This window comes from Phoenix dactylifera, chromosome 11, assembly GCF_051530095.1.
Source record: "Phoenix dactylifera cultivar Ajwa chromosome 11, Ajwa_hap1_PhDact_Kaust_v1.1, whole genome shotgun sequence".
Classification (NCBI taxonomy): domain Eukaryota; kingdom Viridiplantae; phylum Streptophyta; class Magnoliopsida; order Arecales; family Arecaceae; genus Phoenix; species Phoenix dactylifera.
The window spans coordinates 23,785,054-23,801,716 of record NC_143200.1 but is presented as its reverse complement, the minus strand read 5'-3'; the positions used below and the strand labels follow the sequence as shown (position 1 = coordinate 23,801,716).

The window sequence follows — 16,663 nt, the reverse complement described above, 5'->3', positions numbered from 1 at the left end:
GAGACGCAAGAATTTGACAATGACATGATACCCCACTATTTATCTTACCTCCGCTTCCCTTTCAAATGTGTGTTTCAGCTGCCTAAAATGAAGTTAGTTCCATTCATTGATTCTCCAACCTCTTTATAAGAAATGTTGGATTAAGAGTTTCAATGCCTGTTGGCTTGACACATGGAGATAGCCTCTATGGGCTTATATATGGGGCATCACCCATGAGCTTCTCAAATGAGAATAACATTTACGAGCTTATGCATGGAATAGCATCCACAGGCTGATGCAGAGAATTTTGGCAGTCTTGGACTAGGTCATAATTTTGGTTAGTCCAAAGTTAAAAGATAATTGATAAGAAACCTAAAAATCAATTTAATGAGAAACAAATGACATGACATAAGAACTATCGTTGAATAGTTGGTTATATTGAGATATATATATATATATATATATATATATATATATATATATATATATATATATATTACGCTTCTTTGAAAAGATGATAATGAGAACCTATGTGCATGTTATTTGTATGAGCTTTCCGAGTATTGATACGATATTCATTTTATCTGGTATTACTAATTGATTTTTTTTATTACTTATGGTGTGACGGCTCAGAATTTTTACTGTGTTGTAAAGCTCACAACCTCTTTCCTCTTTCTCCTTTTCTGAGTTGCAAGTTACGTAGTACTTAGCTATGATTGAAATCACAAGTAGAAGAGATGAATAGATAGAGCATTATTGATACTATTTGGATGATTAAATTTTGTAATTGGATCAGTTTTATTATTTGTTATGAATTGAGATTATTGTTCCTAGATATTGAGGTTGTAATAATTTTTTTTAGGCCTAGCATATTCTCTAGGGCTCTGCCTAAGAGAGTATGCGGCTATGTCGTGTTCCGAACCTAAGTGCTGGGTTCGGGGCGTGACAATTTAGGAAGTCACCTTCCCATCCCTGTCAAATCAAATTTGTTATGTTCACTTCAAGGTTTCTTAAGGACACATGTTAAAATGTTCGTTGTGGCTAATGCCTTGGATCAAACCTTTTATCTCTAACATTCATTCATCCTTTGCTATTTCAAAAACAAACAAAAAAAAATCCTCCATCTTACTTCCTTTCGTCATCTTATATGTACGACTTTCTACATTTATCAACTCTGTTCTAGATGCCAAGAAATTGGCAATGAGAAGTAGAAAATAGAAGTTAGAAGTATCTAATATTTCAACATGCCCAAAATATTTTCTTTTGGTAAGAATAATAGACATTTTGCAAATTATAATTCATTAGATATGTATCTTTAACTTTTCTTTGAAAGATTTATAGTAATGGCAAACATGGAATACAAAGTCACGTACGAGGTTTTTTTTTCTTTTTTTCTTTTATAACAAATATCATTCAAGATGAATAGATCATATCCAATATAATAAACATGCTAGTAGTTTCTATTAGCCTAAAGTTCCTATTGAGTTTTTTTTTAATATATATATAATATAAACAAGCAAAATAATTCTTGCTTAAGAGTTGATAAAGTCATATTACTTAGAGGGACCTCTCTTGAAGTTTATATGATCATTAAATTAGCATTTGAAATCAATGACTATAAATAACCTAAAATGTTAGGTAAGACATCCTAAGGGAGACCATATAAGAGACATATCTGTAAACTTATATTCTTTCATTTCGTATGATGTCCAGTGTTGATTTACAAGTAGCTTGCGAACCGATATCTTTATCAAATCACTATGGTTTTTACAACATCTAGATTGCTTAAAGCAACAGTTGATGTTATGATTAGTTGGTGATTAACGTTCTCGAGTTGTTCCACTCTCTCATCTCATCTAGTATCAGGGCTGCAACCTTTTCTTCTGAGCACAAATGAACCCCTAGTTGCCAGTAGCTAAAACCTCTTACGTCAGAAGGTGAGAAAGCCAAGACAGACGATGACTTTGATCTCCCTTTCAAGAGTCGTGGTATAAATTTTTGCGTTTATAATTCTTTCAGCTATTCTTTTTTTTTTCCTCCTTTGGTGGTACCTTTATAACACTCATATCTAATGCACTAACATAAATTAAAGGTGATATTATGCATGTATTATTACATTTTCCTTTTTATTTTTGACCACACATGTTTAGTCATACCATGAGGATTCGTGCAAGCACGTAATTCCACATTAGCTATGCAATAGGGAGATCCTCAATACTTATACACAACCAAAGATCCCAAATAACATCTTCCAGCTAGCTTTTAGGATGAACTCATGGATTGTTATTAATGGAATTAAAGTGGACTAGGCTCATAGCCCATATAGAGTAGGAGACACTGCAATATGGAGATAAATTAGATTTATAGTATTAATAATTGAATTTGAATGAATTTGGAGTCTTAGCTTGATGATGATACTATAGCTTAAATAGGTAAAATGTGTGAGAATCTTTACGGGCGTGCATTTGGTTCTACATCAGCTATGCAATAGAAAGATTTTAGGTGCTTATACAGAACCAAGAATCTTAAATAATAACTTTCAGTTAGTCTTTTTGGATGAAATCTCAGATTGTTACACATACGTTGCAATACAACGCTCTTATGATATCATCTCTCCACATTCTTATTTTATTTTCAAAAAGCACAAAATGAAAATAATTAGAAGTTACCATGACACTTCTTTCTCCTTTTGCATCGTAAATAACTTATTTTCCCTATATTTTACAAGATAGATACAACATAGGATATTCATCACCTTTCTTTCCAAAACTCTATGCTTATAATAACTCAAACATCCATATATAGATAACATTACAATCCTTACCAAGTTCATCAAATTGTAATGTTGCTAGAGATAATCATATTAGGTACGAGATTCTATTCATGAGCACTGAAAATAATAAACTTGCTATATATCTTTGCATGTTTATGTCAAACATTAATTTATCAGCGTTGTTTTGTATGCCTTTAAATGAAAAGAATAATCAGAAATTCACAAAGCAAAAACATAAGAGCAAAGTGTTAATGCGATTTGATTTAACAATGGAAACTAAACAAGTAAGATATAATTATAAAAAGTAGGAAATATATATTAATTGGACATGAATATGCGGTTCAAAGAACATTGTACGTGCCAATTCTCATTGCTGTACTTATCCATTTTTACTAAAAAAAAACATGTACAATACTTGCATTTGGTTCGTAATGATTTTTATTTAGAAAGAACAATTATGCAAGCCAATTTGCCATAAAACATGCTTCATAAAATGTAAGAGGACTTTGGTTTTTTTTTCCTACAACTCATTTCAATTTTTATAATACATCAATTTTTATTTTCAAAAATAACTTTCATGGAGAGCATCTAAATAAATATCTACAATAATTTATTGCTTCCAGGTTTTATTTAGACATGATTTAATAAAATTCAACAACCACACAACCTCATCAAGAAGATAGAATTGAACCAGCATAAAACGTCTATTTTTAACTTCAACTAGTTCCTAAGTCTATACCAAAAGAGGAGAGAGAAAGTGTGGTCAATAGAAAATAGAGAATACCTTATGTTTGGTTAGAGTTTTCAAATGAAAGACATAGAAAAATAGCTTTCTCATGAGAATAAGATTTCCACATGTTATGAAAAAAGAAAAATCTATATGGAATATGAGAAAATTTAATTTCCATCAGAATTTCAATTTTTTTACCAAAAATATTATTAAACTTTTAGATAGACTGGAGTAAAATCTTTTTCTTTATCAAGAACATAACTAATATTTTGCATAACTTTCTTAGAAAAAAAATGCTTAACCATGCTTAAAGTCATTTTAGAATATATCATTTTTTAATTAATTAAACATATAAAAATTATTTTTTATATATTATATATTTAGATATTAATTTGTTTTAAAAAATATTTCAGTGATTTTTTTTTTCACCCACTATACGAGTCTTATGATGATACCGCTGTGTATATCGTTTGTGGTTATGTATATTTGTAACACGCCTACCCAAAGATCTTGGTTTTCTAAATGCTGGTATTATATGTATACTCGGTGAGTTCTTTGGGTCGCGGGCCGCAAGCGGCAGGCGGGACATGGACGGGGCCAACGGCGAGGAGTTTGCGATGGGGTGCATCCTCGCCATCAAGACGACGCTCGGCGACGAGTTCGAGGGACGGATCATCACATACGACCGTCCTTCCAACATCCTTGTCCTTCATATCCTTCTCGTTCCCCCATGGATCTCTTTCCATATGCTTCTCTCTTTGTTATTTTTGGTTCCGTCGCTTGTTTTCTTTGACCTAGGAGAGCACAAGAGGGCACCACGGAGCCCGGGGCTCGGCGGAACATTCGGCTGTTGAAGGCCAACTACATCAAGGACTTCACCCTCGTGGGGAGGGGCGAGGACCCTCTTGACCCCAAGAAGTGCTTCATCGATCTTGCCGCCATCCAGGCGAGGGAGGAGGCTGCATTGAGGTGCCGAATCGGTTCTTGTTTTGGTTTATTTTACTTTCCTTGAATTGGTCGAAGGGATGAACTTTAGAGCAGGTTTATTTGATGGCTTTTGTTTTTAATTTCTTGGGTTCTTTGTTCGATCAATTCATTGCTTAGAGATGGTTAGTCGAATGTGTTGTGTGAGATACTTGGAGCAGAATCCGGAAGACGTGATGCCTTTATTGTTCTTTTACCCCTTTCCGGGCCTTTTTCTCTTCATAATTTGGTCCAAGGAACGATCTTTGGAGCAAAAGAGTATTTGATACCTCTTGGTTTTATATATCAGGAACTACTTCTTGACTTGTTTATTTTCATAGAAAGTGTTCTTGAAATATATCGATTTTGAAAATCTGGAGGGGAAATGCTGAGACCCATAAACTTTGAATCTTATTGATGCATTTTGTATTTTTGACGGTTTATGGGGTGCGATGCAGACAAGCAGAGATCGTAGCTGAGCGGATTGGCGTCGGGGTCACTGCTGAGGCTCAGAGTATTTTTGATGCATTGTCCAAGACGTAAGTAGATGATGTCTTTTGATTATGCTTTTCGGTCCTGATTGTCTAATTAAAGATTGCAAGAAATAGTCAGTCTTTTGGTAAGCATAACCCACCTTTATTTGTTTTCATTGCAATTGTGGTTTTGATGACTATGTCCAGGAAATCAGCTTTTTTCTTTTTTCTTTTTTATTTTTCATTATATACTTCTTTCAGGTTGTTTGTCACCTCCTTCATGCGAGCATGCCATGTAGGCTAAGAAAGGGGTACACAGTATCGGATAACTGTCTGCTAGAACCAATAGGCTGTTGGGCATAACCACATCACCTGCACTTGCAAAATTTGTGCATTCGTTCCACCATAAGGCAACACACTTGCTTAATTCCACCAACAAATTGCAATAAATGTCCCTCGAACACAAGCTCCTCAAAAGAGGAGCAAGGTACCAACTGGGAGTAAAGCCCCAGTTGGTAAATCCTTTCATTTGGTGTTACTGTTAAGTTTGGATGATTGAGCTCTGCATTTGTAGACAGTCTGAATATTGGATTTGGTTGTTCGCAAGCACTATATATTAAGTTCAAGGAGTGGATGGTACATTCTGGTGTGGTGTCTTTAGTACCAATTAACTCCACTTTTCTAGGTTTGGCAAGAGTATCTGTGGTTGCAGCTGACCCTTCTAACACAATTTGGAGCAAGGAAATAAACATAATAAGATAGGCAATAGATTCATATGTTTTTCTAGAAAGTAGACTCTATATTAATTGTAGTATTGTTTGTTGAGATCAGCTGGTAGTTCCAGTCAATTCTGCAGTACATAAATCTGTATGGATCCTGTATGAGTTCTATTCTATATGGCAATATAAGGGTTTTTGGCTGGCCTTTGGGGAGCCCATCATGATTTTTTTTCTATCTTTTTGTTAAGGTCAGTGCAGAGATGGGTGTGTCTGGTTACATGAGCTAAGTTTGTGATCAAGGTTTTGAGAAAGGTACGCTGTAAATTCAGGCCAAGAGCAACAGGTGGCCTGAACTATATGTTTTGGACCAATCTGTTAGTCATTATCTCCAGATAAGTTCAAGACTGATATGTTGCATTTTTGTTTATTTTAGGTTTGTTCAGTTCAGATTGGGAATTGAAAGCGATACTGAATTATTGGAGGTAGTTGAAAAGCAAGTTATATGGAAGGATTTTGGCAAAAGTTAAATGTGGTCATGATGAATGCAGAGTACATGATATTAATGGATAAACCAGTATATCAAGGAAGATTAAAATTCTTCAGCCTTCGAACTTGGCCTAGAATCAAGTTAGACTGGTATCTCAGTCCATCCCGGCATTGGTGACCAACCAAGATGACTAAGATATTTGGCATTAAAAGAGTTAATTGGTTTTGTTTAAACAAGTTTAAACAAAAACCTAAAATTAATAGTATTTAGAAAAACGTTGTTTGATTGTTTTTTCTCATAAAACCTGCTTTGGAAAAAGCTGATAGGTTATAAACCCAAAAAATGAATTCTATCAGAAACAAGTTTCCCCCTTTTATCCATAGAAGTTGTTTTACATAGAATTATGTTTTATGATCATTTGTTATTAGTTGACTAAATAAAACATGTCCATTATTTCTGAAGTAGTAATTATGCCATCTTTTGCTTATCGAAACCAATGCTTTGCATTCATTATCAGAATTACTTTGAGTGCATTCTTCATAACCAAAATGGCTACTTCACTCTCTTATGCTCCTATGAACCAGCAATAAGTTCTCTAATACCAAATTGCTATTGGTTAATCGTTGTTTTTAAAATCTAGAACATTTTATTTGATCCAGTGGTTTGCTATCTACAATGTAGAAATTTCAGCATGTAACTGTCCATGATACACAAATTAGTAGCATTTAATGTTAGCCTTCTGATGTTATCTGAAAAAAGAAAATCAACCTTTTGGGTGACTCAAGATGTTCTATTCCAAGGAAAGTGTGAATTTAAATATGCTATTTTGATGATCATAGGTTCGTTAACTCTTCTTTCCGCTTAGTAGAGTCAACATTGTCGTCCTTTACTCTTGAGCTCATCCAAATTCCTTAAGGATGACATCTCATCTATCTTAACTATTATGTTTTTATTTTTGATAAGCACTCTTCTTTAAGTTGAAGCTTCTTGCTGTTATCTACATTTATCATCTATTGATAGAGACTTGAGTCTTCTTTTGCCGATGGATCTTGCCATTCTGATACAAGAATACTGAATAAATCCAAATAAAAAGAATCTATAAGATCATTGTTTTTGGTTTTCTGACAACTGAACAAAATTTGAAGACATGGCTCTCTTAAGGTGAATTCTTAGATCACAGAAAAATACTGAACATAAGAGCAAGATTCGGTAAAGTACAGGGTTCATTTACATCTCTAAGTATACTAAAATTGTAGCAACATACTTTAAGGACTAAAACAACATATAAATCTGATCCATCCTGTGGTATTTAGCCAGGTCACAATAAACCTCCAAAAAATGCTAATCACCTTTGTTTCTTTAAAGTTATATCCCTTATTACCCTCCTTTTCTCACAAAAAAAAAGAACGTCTCAAATACTCTTCCATGAAAATAGGATTTCTTCTCAACTGACAAGCGGGTTTATTAATATCATGTTCAGCTAGCTCTTTGTTATATGATTTGGAACCTGTGATTTAAGATACAAACCAGGAAGCTATATGGTCCACTATTACATAGAATAGCGATCAGAAAGTTTTTTTGATCCATTAAATAGCAGGGTGTCAACCATTCTTCACTTAAAGTTATAGAGTGTCAATATGTAGTAATTTAAATATCTTGATAAAATGGAATTCTGAGATGTCTTGACTAAATCTTTCCTCCTATGGGCTCGTAGACTTCAGAAGTTGGTCTTCTACTTCACCTTTTCCATCCTTTATCTCATGGGAAACAAACTGCCATCAACCCGTTTCATCTCTCATGCATAATCAACAGTATGCGGCACTTACTTATGAGATCAAAGCTATGGATATAGCTTGTTTTTTTTTTTTTCATGTCAGTTTATTATCTTCCCAATCCCCCATCTCATGTAAAAGCATTACCATCCACTTCATTCCATTCCCCCCCCCCTCTTCTCCCTTTTCCCTGCCTCTGTCTCGTTAGAAAAAACATAGAACTTTGTTGTTGTGCGAACCACGACCATCAGTTGACATAATCTTCATCATGGCTTACGTCAAATCTAGCTGCATATGCATGTGACTGTTGGTGCACGAGGTTAATTAAGGTGGGGCTGCGTGTGTTGTCAACCTCCACATATAGGGAAGTCTATTTTATACATAATTTTCGTCATGGCTTACATCAAATCTAGCTGCATCTGCATGTGACTTGTTGATGCACGATGTGTATTAAGGTTGAGCTAAAGCATGTGCTGTCAACCTGCATATATATAAGTCTTTTTTATTACACTAAACTCTAAGAATATATTAGGAAATGGAAAAATTTTCTAGTTGCATTAAGGCCAACAATCTCGCCTAGCACAAGAAACAAATCAAGTAGAGAAAAGATTGTTATTATGGCGTATTCACTTTTCTTGCTATTTCAGTCACTAATAAATCATTATACTATAATTAACATCAAATTCTTACTTCAATTATTTTTTGAGATTAGAGAAGCCTATTGAATCTCTCCTATATCTCATATCTAAAGGTTTGTAAGCACTAATCAACGACTTAGGTTGAGGTTCAAGCTCTATGAGAGAAAAATAGAAGCATAGATATGCTGGAATTAAACTGTAATTTGAGATATAACAATTTTAGTGACAAAAGTTGAAAATAATATGAACTAATTTGATGGGAAGTGTTAGAGATGCTAGAGTGAGAATTAGGAAACTGATTGCGGGATTAGAAGGTCAGGTCATGGTTAGATAGGATGAAATAAAGAAAAACCAAAGAGGGGAATGTGAAATGGTGAATATTTGAGGAACCTTGCTAGAGTTGAAAGAGAGGATAACTGATGGCGTTCTAGCCTTCATTGTCTAGGTGTTGAATAAGGGTAAGACTCTTTCCTCTTTTCCATATAATTACACCATGAAAAGAAAGAAAGACTAACTATTTATTAAAAATGTACAAGTATCTAAAGAGAAGTGGACTAGGCCTTTTGTACCATAATGGGGGCCAACGCTACATTTACTTCCTAAAGTGGGCTGTACTCCTACCAAAAAAAAAGGAAGGAAAAACAAATTATGTTTCAGTCATCTAGCTAAAAACCAATTTGTTTATGAACCAAGCACCATTAAACATGTAGAAAAGAAGTGTCGAAGAAATCAAATAAGAAAAATTCTCTAAAGTTGGTATCCACTTTTCTCTTTGCCAACTCCTCAATTCTAGAAATAGGAGGGTGCCAGCTGGTTCAAGTGGTAAAATGACTGCATGTTGATGCCAATGACCTGGATTTGTGTCCTAGGTGGACTACACATCTAAATGTTGATCAAATCTTTATGCATAGACTCTGATTCTTTTGACTAAATCTGATTGTTCCATTAAATTAAATCCTAGTGAAACTAGGATGCACAATACTTACATGTTTGTGAAGTTAAAACGGTATCTAACACGTGAATATATCAATAACTAGCACAGGAAAAACTGTTATTTGTCAAATCAAAAATTTAAAAGGTAACCAGTGCATGGTACTCAATAATAAACGTTCAGTCAGTAAACAAAGCCACAGATACCACATTATGGTGACTGGCATCATGCACTGCACTGATAGAAGGCAATGATGATTGGTTGTTGGTACAAAGCATGAAGACTAATTTACATGTGCCCATGCACAATATCTACCTCTAATAATACGAATTTTGAAGCATCTTTCCTAAGTATTGTTTTCATCAAAAATCATTCATTTTTAAATCATTTCTAACATTTCAAAATTTTGAATATTCACACCCACAAACACATGGACATACAGAGAGAGAGAGAGAGAAGTTTGGCGAGTGTGGGCTTAAAGAAAAAAATGGGGAATACCATTATAAACATTTTATCATGCTATGGCTGAGAAATATATACCATACTGCGAATGCAACCTATGTCCTATGGATTTAGAAAGTGACAAATATATTGAAAAGTTCACCATGATGGCGAGTTTTTGGCTTTTTTTAAACCCACATAGTTATGCTCTCATCACTAATTTTAACTTAAATTTAAGCACATGTCATCTCCTGAAACATACTAATTCCCTGACATGATTTTCTAAGGTAATCAATTTCCAACCTAGTTGTAAAAAAATAAAAATATAATCAAACAACTAGAACTTCTTTACCTATTGGCACTTTCCGATATAAGCAGTAGTTATAGAGTCTATTGACATAGGTTAAATTTTGCGCCCCAAAACATATATAAAATTTTTATGTTTTGATCTTTTTTTGGCAATCATTCATAGAAGACCAAACGTTATGGCTTTTTGTGGAACACTTATTGTTAGTTTATAGATTAATTTCATTTTTAAGATGAATATTTGTTATGGAATGTAGAATTATTGTCTTACTCGAATATCTATTTTTAATAATTAGTTTTAGAGCTACTCCTGATCACATGTCAAACTCAAAGGAGAGTGTTAAGAATAGGACACTGAAATAAAGGCTTAAAATTCTAGTGTTATCGTTTACATCTTGGACATAAATCCTGTAGCTGCAGAGAGTTCTTTGGATGTTGGATCCTCAATTCTAGACACGTTTTGTGTGATCTTTGGCCCTGGACACTTTCATCTGTCCACACTGCTCTTCTCTCCCTTTCAGAATTATGAGAATCTCTTGTGTCAAGTCATTGATGCAATCAAACCAAGTCCCACCCTGGCTTGTTCCTGCTCCTGTTTCTCTATGGTTTCAACTTGCGCTCCTGTTTCTCTATGGTTTCAAGTTTCAACTTTCGAATATCTTTATACCAACAAAACATTTTGGTATTCTCTGTCTGTCAGCATCAAAATAGAAATGTTCCCAATCTCTGTTGTTGATGTCTGGTCAGCCTGTTATGGGACCAACTTTTTGTGGAACATTCAGAAGATTGTTTCTAGCCATAATAAATATTTGATTTTTTTTTAACTGCAGAAACTGCAGAAATCTGAAAATAAATTTATCTTTTTAAAGAGAAATCTACAAGGGTAGAGAATCGTCTCTTAAGCGAATCATATCTATAATATGGGGTAATTCTGCAAATCCAAAAAAAGGCGGTCCAATGCACGAGGCTCCTGCCATTGCATGGCTTGGCAAGAGTCAGATATATGTAGCCTTACCCCTGTGTAAGGAGAGACGGTTTCTGTGTTTTGAACCCATGACCTTCAGGTTATAATGGGGCAATTTTACGGCTGCACCAAGGCTCACCTTTAAAATTCTACGAATCCGAAGAGAGAAAAAAATAAAGAAAAGGATGAAGAAAAAGAAAGAAGCAGGGTATCTTCATCAATTTAACTCGTTGTCTATTTGCTCGGAGGTCTTCTAAAGTTGTTTATCTGTGAATTAAGACACCTTTATTTTTTTCCTAATTGAATAATAGCCAAAGTTGACAAAATCCTGATTCCATTGGGATTTGTATAGAAAGTCATCAAAATTAATTCTAGAATTTATGCTATTTCCTAGTTTAACATATACTTGTAGGACTTTTTCAACTTTGATCCTAGTTAAGATAAGATCTGGAAGTCTACAAAGGAGACCAAAAATTCTGTCCAAGTGCAAGAAAATGTAATGTCTAACCCATCAATGCTAAAAGACTCAAAATCAGCAAACTAACAGAAAACGATCTAAAATTGAATAATCTACAGCTAAACAAAATTTAAACCTAAACTGCATCATATTGTCACAGCAAAACAAGTTTTTCACATTCATACCTGCTTTTCTTAGAAGTTTACTTACCAGCATGCTTCCCAACATGCACATATGCTGCAGCAATTATTGCAGAAATATTAGATGCTGTTGCATCAATATCAGGACAAAAAGAATCTTGTTCCTGGCCAAAGTAATGTGAATCTAATGCTTAGCAGAGGATTACAATGCTGCTTGTCTTTCCAGTTTATCATGGTGGCAATCTTGTATTTGAACTAATATAGCTGCACAGCAGCTGAATGGCATTTCTAGATGATTATGAGTTGGAACATATTTCCAGTCTGTAGATGGCACCGTGGCAACTAGTTTGTACTATATTGCTGAATTTTGAAGGCCATTCCTTGTACCCTAATTATGACAATCATCTAATCATTGTTCAGTTTTCCTTCCAATATCTGGAAAAAAGAAATATATACATGCACCTGCTTGTTTCTGACAAAAAAATAGAAGCAGAACTAATTATGATTTCTTTACTGTTCATCTTATGGGCCTTGTTTTCAGTTTTTCCGATCTCATGCATCAAATAAAGTTCATCTGATATGTCATGTCAGGCTTCCAGTTCATTGGGATAAGACTGTCATAGTGGTGATGAATGAAGTGCGTGTATGCAGTCCGTATCTCCCCGACAATGTTAATGGGGGAACACCAGCTGCCAATGAACGGGTGAAGAAAGTAGTAAGTACTCTTGCATTATGATTTTGTCTGGAATATTCAAGTTTTGAACCATGCAAAAAATTCTTGTCTAATATTCTTTTTTTCCTCTTTTTCTTTTTAACCATACAGCTTGAGTTTGAAAGGAAAAGGTTACAAGCTCGCCCATCTGGACGGTTTTGATCATCTCTCTTGGCATGTAGCTTGTGGATGTAATCACTGGCTTGCTTGGAGTCTTTAATTAACACACTGATTTCTCACTAGTTGTGTTTATATTCTAACTGTTCATGAGAAGACTAGCTACAGCACAAATTGTTAAAAAAACTCTGTTTTCTATATATGCTCAATGAATCAATTGGAAAGAGTCATTTCCTTTCTATTTGATGGATAGCTATGATTATGGGTTTTGGAATGTTTTTTAAGTTCATTTGCTGAAAGTCGGCTTTTATATATGACTATATACCCCATAATGGGAAGAGGATAAGGGAAGGAAGAAGGAAATACATGATATTCATGAAACATAGAATAGTAATTTAACATTTTTAATACTTTTTCCTTGATCACGATTTTGCAAATATATTCGTAATCCTTAATAGTGAGACTAGAGATGCTTATTAGAGATGTCACATTTTTCTTTTTTACGAAAAAAGGGAAGTCTCCAATTTTTAAGGATCCATCTTCCATAGTTAAATCAGTAAGTTGTGTCAGATGGGGTTTCCAAGACTAGGCAGCACTGTTTGAAAAACCAAATCATTAGGTTGTATATCCAAATTATGTTCTCAGCCACTTGCGTGCAGCCTTTCTTCCAGCTAGCAATCATACTGCACGGGTGTCGAAGATTGGTTTCGAGTCATTTGAACTTCGGGTTTGGGACAACTTGCAGGCTTTCCTAAAGGAAGCAAAAACAACATTTTCAGTGTTGGTTGGCTTTAGTATTTTTAGTTTTCCATGAGTTGCAGAGGATTAGGAGGAGTTTTAAGTACAGCTTCATCAGAAAATAGCCGTACCAATGCATTCCGATTATACTGTCCCTAGTCCTCCAGCTCCAATGGGCAAGACCAATGGTTTCTTGTGTATTGGCTAGTAAATAGCTTTGTAGATCATTTTAATCTTCCAATCAAGTCTTAGGGAAGTTTATTGCAACTTAGAAGGTAGATATGCATACAAGAACATGTTGAGGGTGGTATAGACACTGTTGGGTTCACAGGTCTATTTAGGGTGCCACATTTAAGCAAAAGCAAGCAATGCTGCAACAAAGGGAAACACAATAGCAAAGTAATTTTTTTTTCGCCCGGGGGGGGGGGGGGCATCTACAAGATCGATCTAGCAAAATTAGCTATAATCCACAGTTCTATTAACTTCCCTATAAATACATCTCAAAAGATGAGTACTGCTGAAGATGATGAGCCAAATAACCACGTCACAATAGTCAATGAATCTCCCTCAAGAATAATATGAGTTGCCGTCAGAATTCTGGTAGTATATGACACACCTTTCCATGCAGCGCATAGTTCAGCCTATGACAATTAATGCACCACTAGCATCTCTAATAATAAAACCATCTCCACCAATGTCTTTAAGTGGGGTTTCAAAGTTAGAAGCTTTGATATCAAATTGCAGGTAAGTACGAGGTCCGTATGTCATGTTAGCATTTTAAATTGAGTGCGAGCAACCAATGTTGACAACGATGACTAAGTTTAACTGCAATATTTTCATTTTTTGGTGTGCTTAGAGTCGAGACTGATACTAAATTGGTTCTGATGCAGCATGCTTGTGGTGGTATGAACATTGCAGAGTTACAATATTGTGGAAGTGCTGAGGTCAAAGATGAAGGGATGCAAACGTCAAAGCATTTGAGTTCCTGCTTGTAGAACTCTTCCCTTGTTTGGAGTTGAGCGCTGATAATTTCTTAGGGTTTTGTTAAGATGCCAGAGTGAGTAATCATAATGAGGTTGCTCAAATTTTTTTTCTTTCCATAACTACTACCAAGTCCTCTCTCATTGACTAAAGAGTTAGAACCCTAAGCTTGCACAAAGTCCGCATTAGAACAAGACAAAGAGGGTGGATTGCACTATTGGTCTATCGATGCTTAAATAAAGAGAATACAAGGCTATGTTAGTTAATAGTATGAGCAACTTAAGATTCATGAGCCAAAGTCCTGCAAATTTGCTCATTAGTAACAATAAATATAAACAACCTCTTAGATGTGGTTTTAATAATTAAAGCTTGACAGACTGTTTTAAATTGCTCTTCTTCGTTGATGAACTGAAGTCCCATTGATTTGGTGATTACCTTCTATATGTTGACAATCATGATACATCTTATTAAATTGGTTCAATTGAGTGTTGCAACATAGAATATTTCTTTTTCTTATGTATTTGGAGATAATTTGCTATTCCATTATGATGACATTTCAAAATATTTTTGGAACCACTTGATATCTTTTTTCCAGAAACTTTCTGGGTTTAAATGTATTGCCAACCGTTCAAGCCCAATGTGATGAGTTTGCTTGGTCCCAGTCTGCATAAAGAATCAATGGTGCATAAATTATAGCATGCATTTCTGGAGGTTATGGGTTCATTTTGTCCTTGAATGGACACTGGACAAGAGGCTCTGGTGCATGGTTTAATCCAAAAGCAATGTGGTAAGGTAAGTCTAATTTTTTGGACACAAGGCTGCGGTTCTGGTTGGTCTACAGTTTATAGGCTGGACTCAGCTTTATGAAATTGTTCGAGCTGCACAAAGATGGCGCAGGTTGAGAGGTTGAGTTTGGTTTATTTTTGCTAAACCTAGATCCAACCTAGTTGTCGAACCGGATCTAAGGTTGGGACCAAACTCAATCTGGAACCTAGAAACCATTGCTGATATCTTATCATTGGCTTGCCAAGGCGGGTTGATCATTTGGTTTGAGCCAGTGATATCAAAGAAGAACTGTGGATGGATTCGTCTTTATGTTAAAGGAAACTTTAGCCTCTAAATGGGTGCTACATTATTTAGAAACTTTTATATACCTTCAGGCAAACATAAGCATCCATCCATATTTTTGTTCTCACTTATTTGATATGGAGGTTACAAATAAAATGCAGTCTCTATATAAAACTTGCTGGTCAGCAACTTTTGAGTAATTCTTGGTCCATACAGGGATTTCTATAGGTTTTTTTTTTTTACCCTATTCTATATCAAGATTATAACTTGCTCGCAGAATTTTAAATAATTTCAGGAAAGCAAAAGAACTTTTTTTCTTTTTTTTAATTTAAATTTACAGTATTCCATACAGAAACTGCAAACTTTTTGCAGTCTGTGTTACAGGTATATGTCTAAATACTTCCACCGCATACAGAACCTGCAGTCTATTTATGAAAATTCTCAGAAGTTTGAAGTAATTTTAGAACAATATATTACCTATCCAGCTGATGGCAGCAGTCCTTTTTCCTATCCAGTTTAAAAGTGAGCAATTGGAAGGTTAAATAGATCTGCAGAAAGGGGTCTTGGAAGAATGCCTGGCTGGAGATGGTATCTAATTGTTGGTGCCTATATAGTTTAGAAACTAAAGGATGGAACATTGCAGCAACAAGTACTGGAAAAGCAACAACTTAAGCAGTGCGCTTTGCTGTTGATGCAAACAAACGGCTTCTGCAAATCAAATAGCTGCTGTTCCAGTAAAATACTGTCTCCAAGCACAGTGGAACCAGCATCCCTTACTCTGTTGAATTAAACTGGTGGCAGTATGACGGACATACCAGGTGCAACATTAGGGAAGGGGCCAAATATGTCCACAGTAAGTTTGGTGATCCTTCTGCATCCACTACAAGGCTAGATGATAAAAAATTCTGCTCATTAGCAGTTCTACCAGCCACTTGACAATCTGATCTTAGCCAGAGGGCAGCGGCTAATGTGGTTTGTGGAACATTCTTGAGATTATGTTTTGCCAATACCATGATTCTTTTTTTTATTTTTTTCGTTTTGTACCAATATCATGGTTTATGAGACAGCATGATTTAATCTATGGGATGGTACCCAAAGGTCAGATCATTCCAGGTATCTGTTGAAGGGTACGGATGGCATCTTTCGTGTGAAAAAAAGATTGATCTTGCAAAACATCAACCACTAGATTGCGGCTTGCACAGCTCTCAAGTCTCAAAGCATTCCCAACTTTTTTTCATCTGCCTTCCTAGATCTCGAAGTGGCCATTGCACAAT

At 35.1% G+C, this 16,663-nt stretch overlaps 1 protein-coding gene across 1 annotated transcript; it reads left to right on the top strand.

Annotated features, from left to right (window-relative positions):
- Positions 1-4,001: 4,001 nt before the first annotated feature.
- On the top strand, positions 4,002-12,843 carry LOC103710034 (RNA-processing, Lsm domain-containing protein). Its single transcript, XM_088707335.2, has 5 exons — positions 4,002-4,194; positions 4,290-4,451; positions 4,904-4,984; positions 12,365-12,488; positions 12,597-12,843. The coding sequence occupies exons 1-5, from the start codon at positions 4,070-4,072 to the stop codon at positions 12,645-12,647; spliced, it is 543 nt and encodes a 180-aa protein (XP_088563461.2). The 5' UTR covers positions 4,002-4,069; the 3' UTR covers positions 12,648-12,843.
- Positions 12,844-16,663: the final 3,820 nt, after the last annotated feature.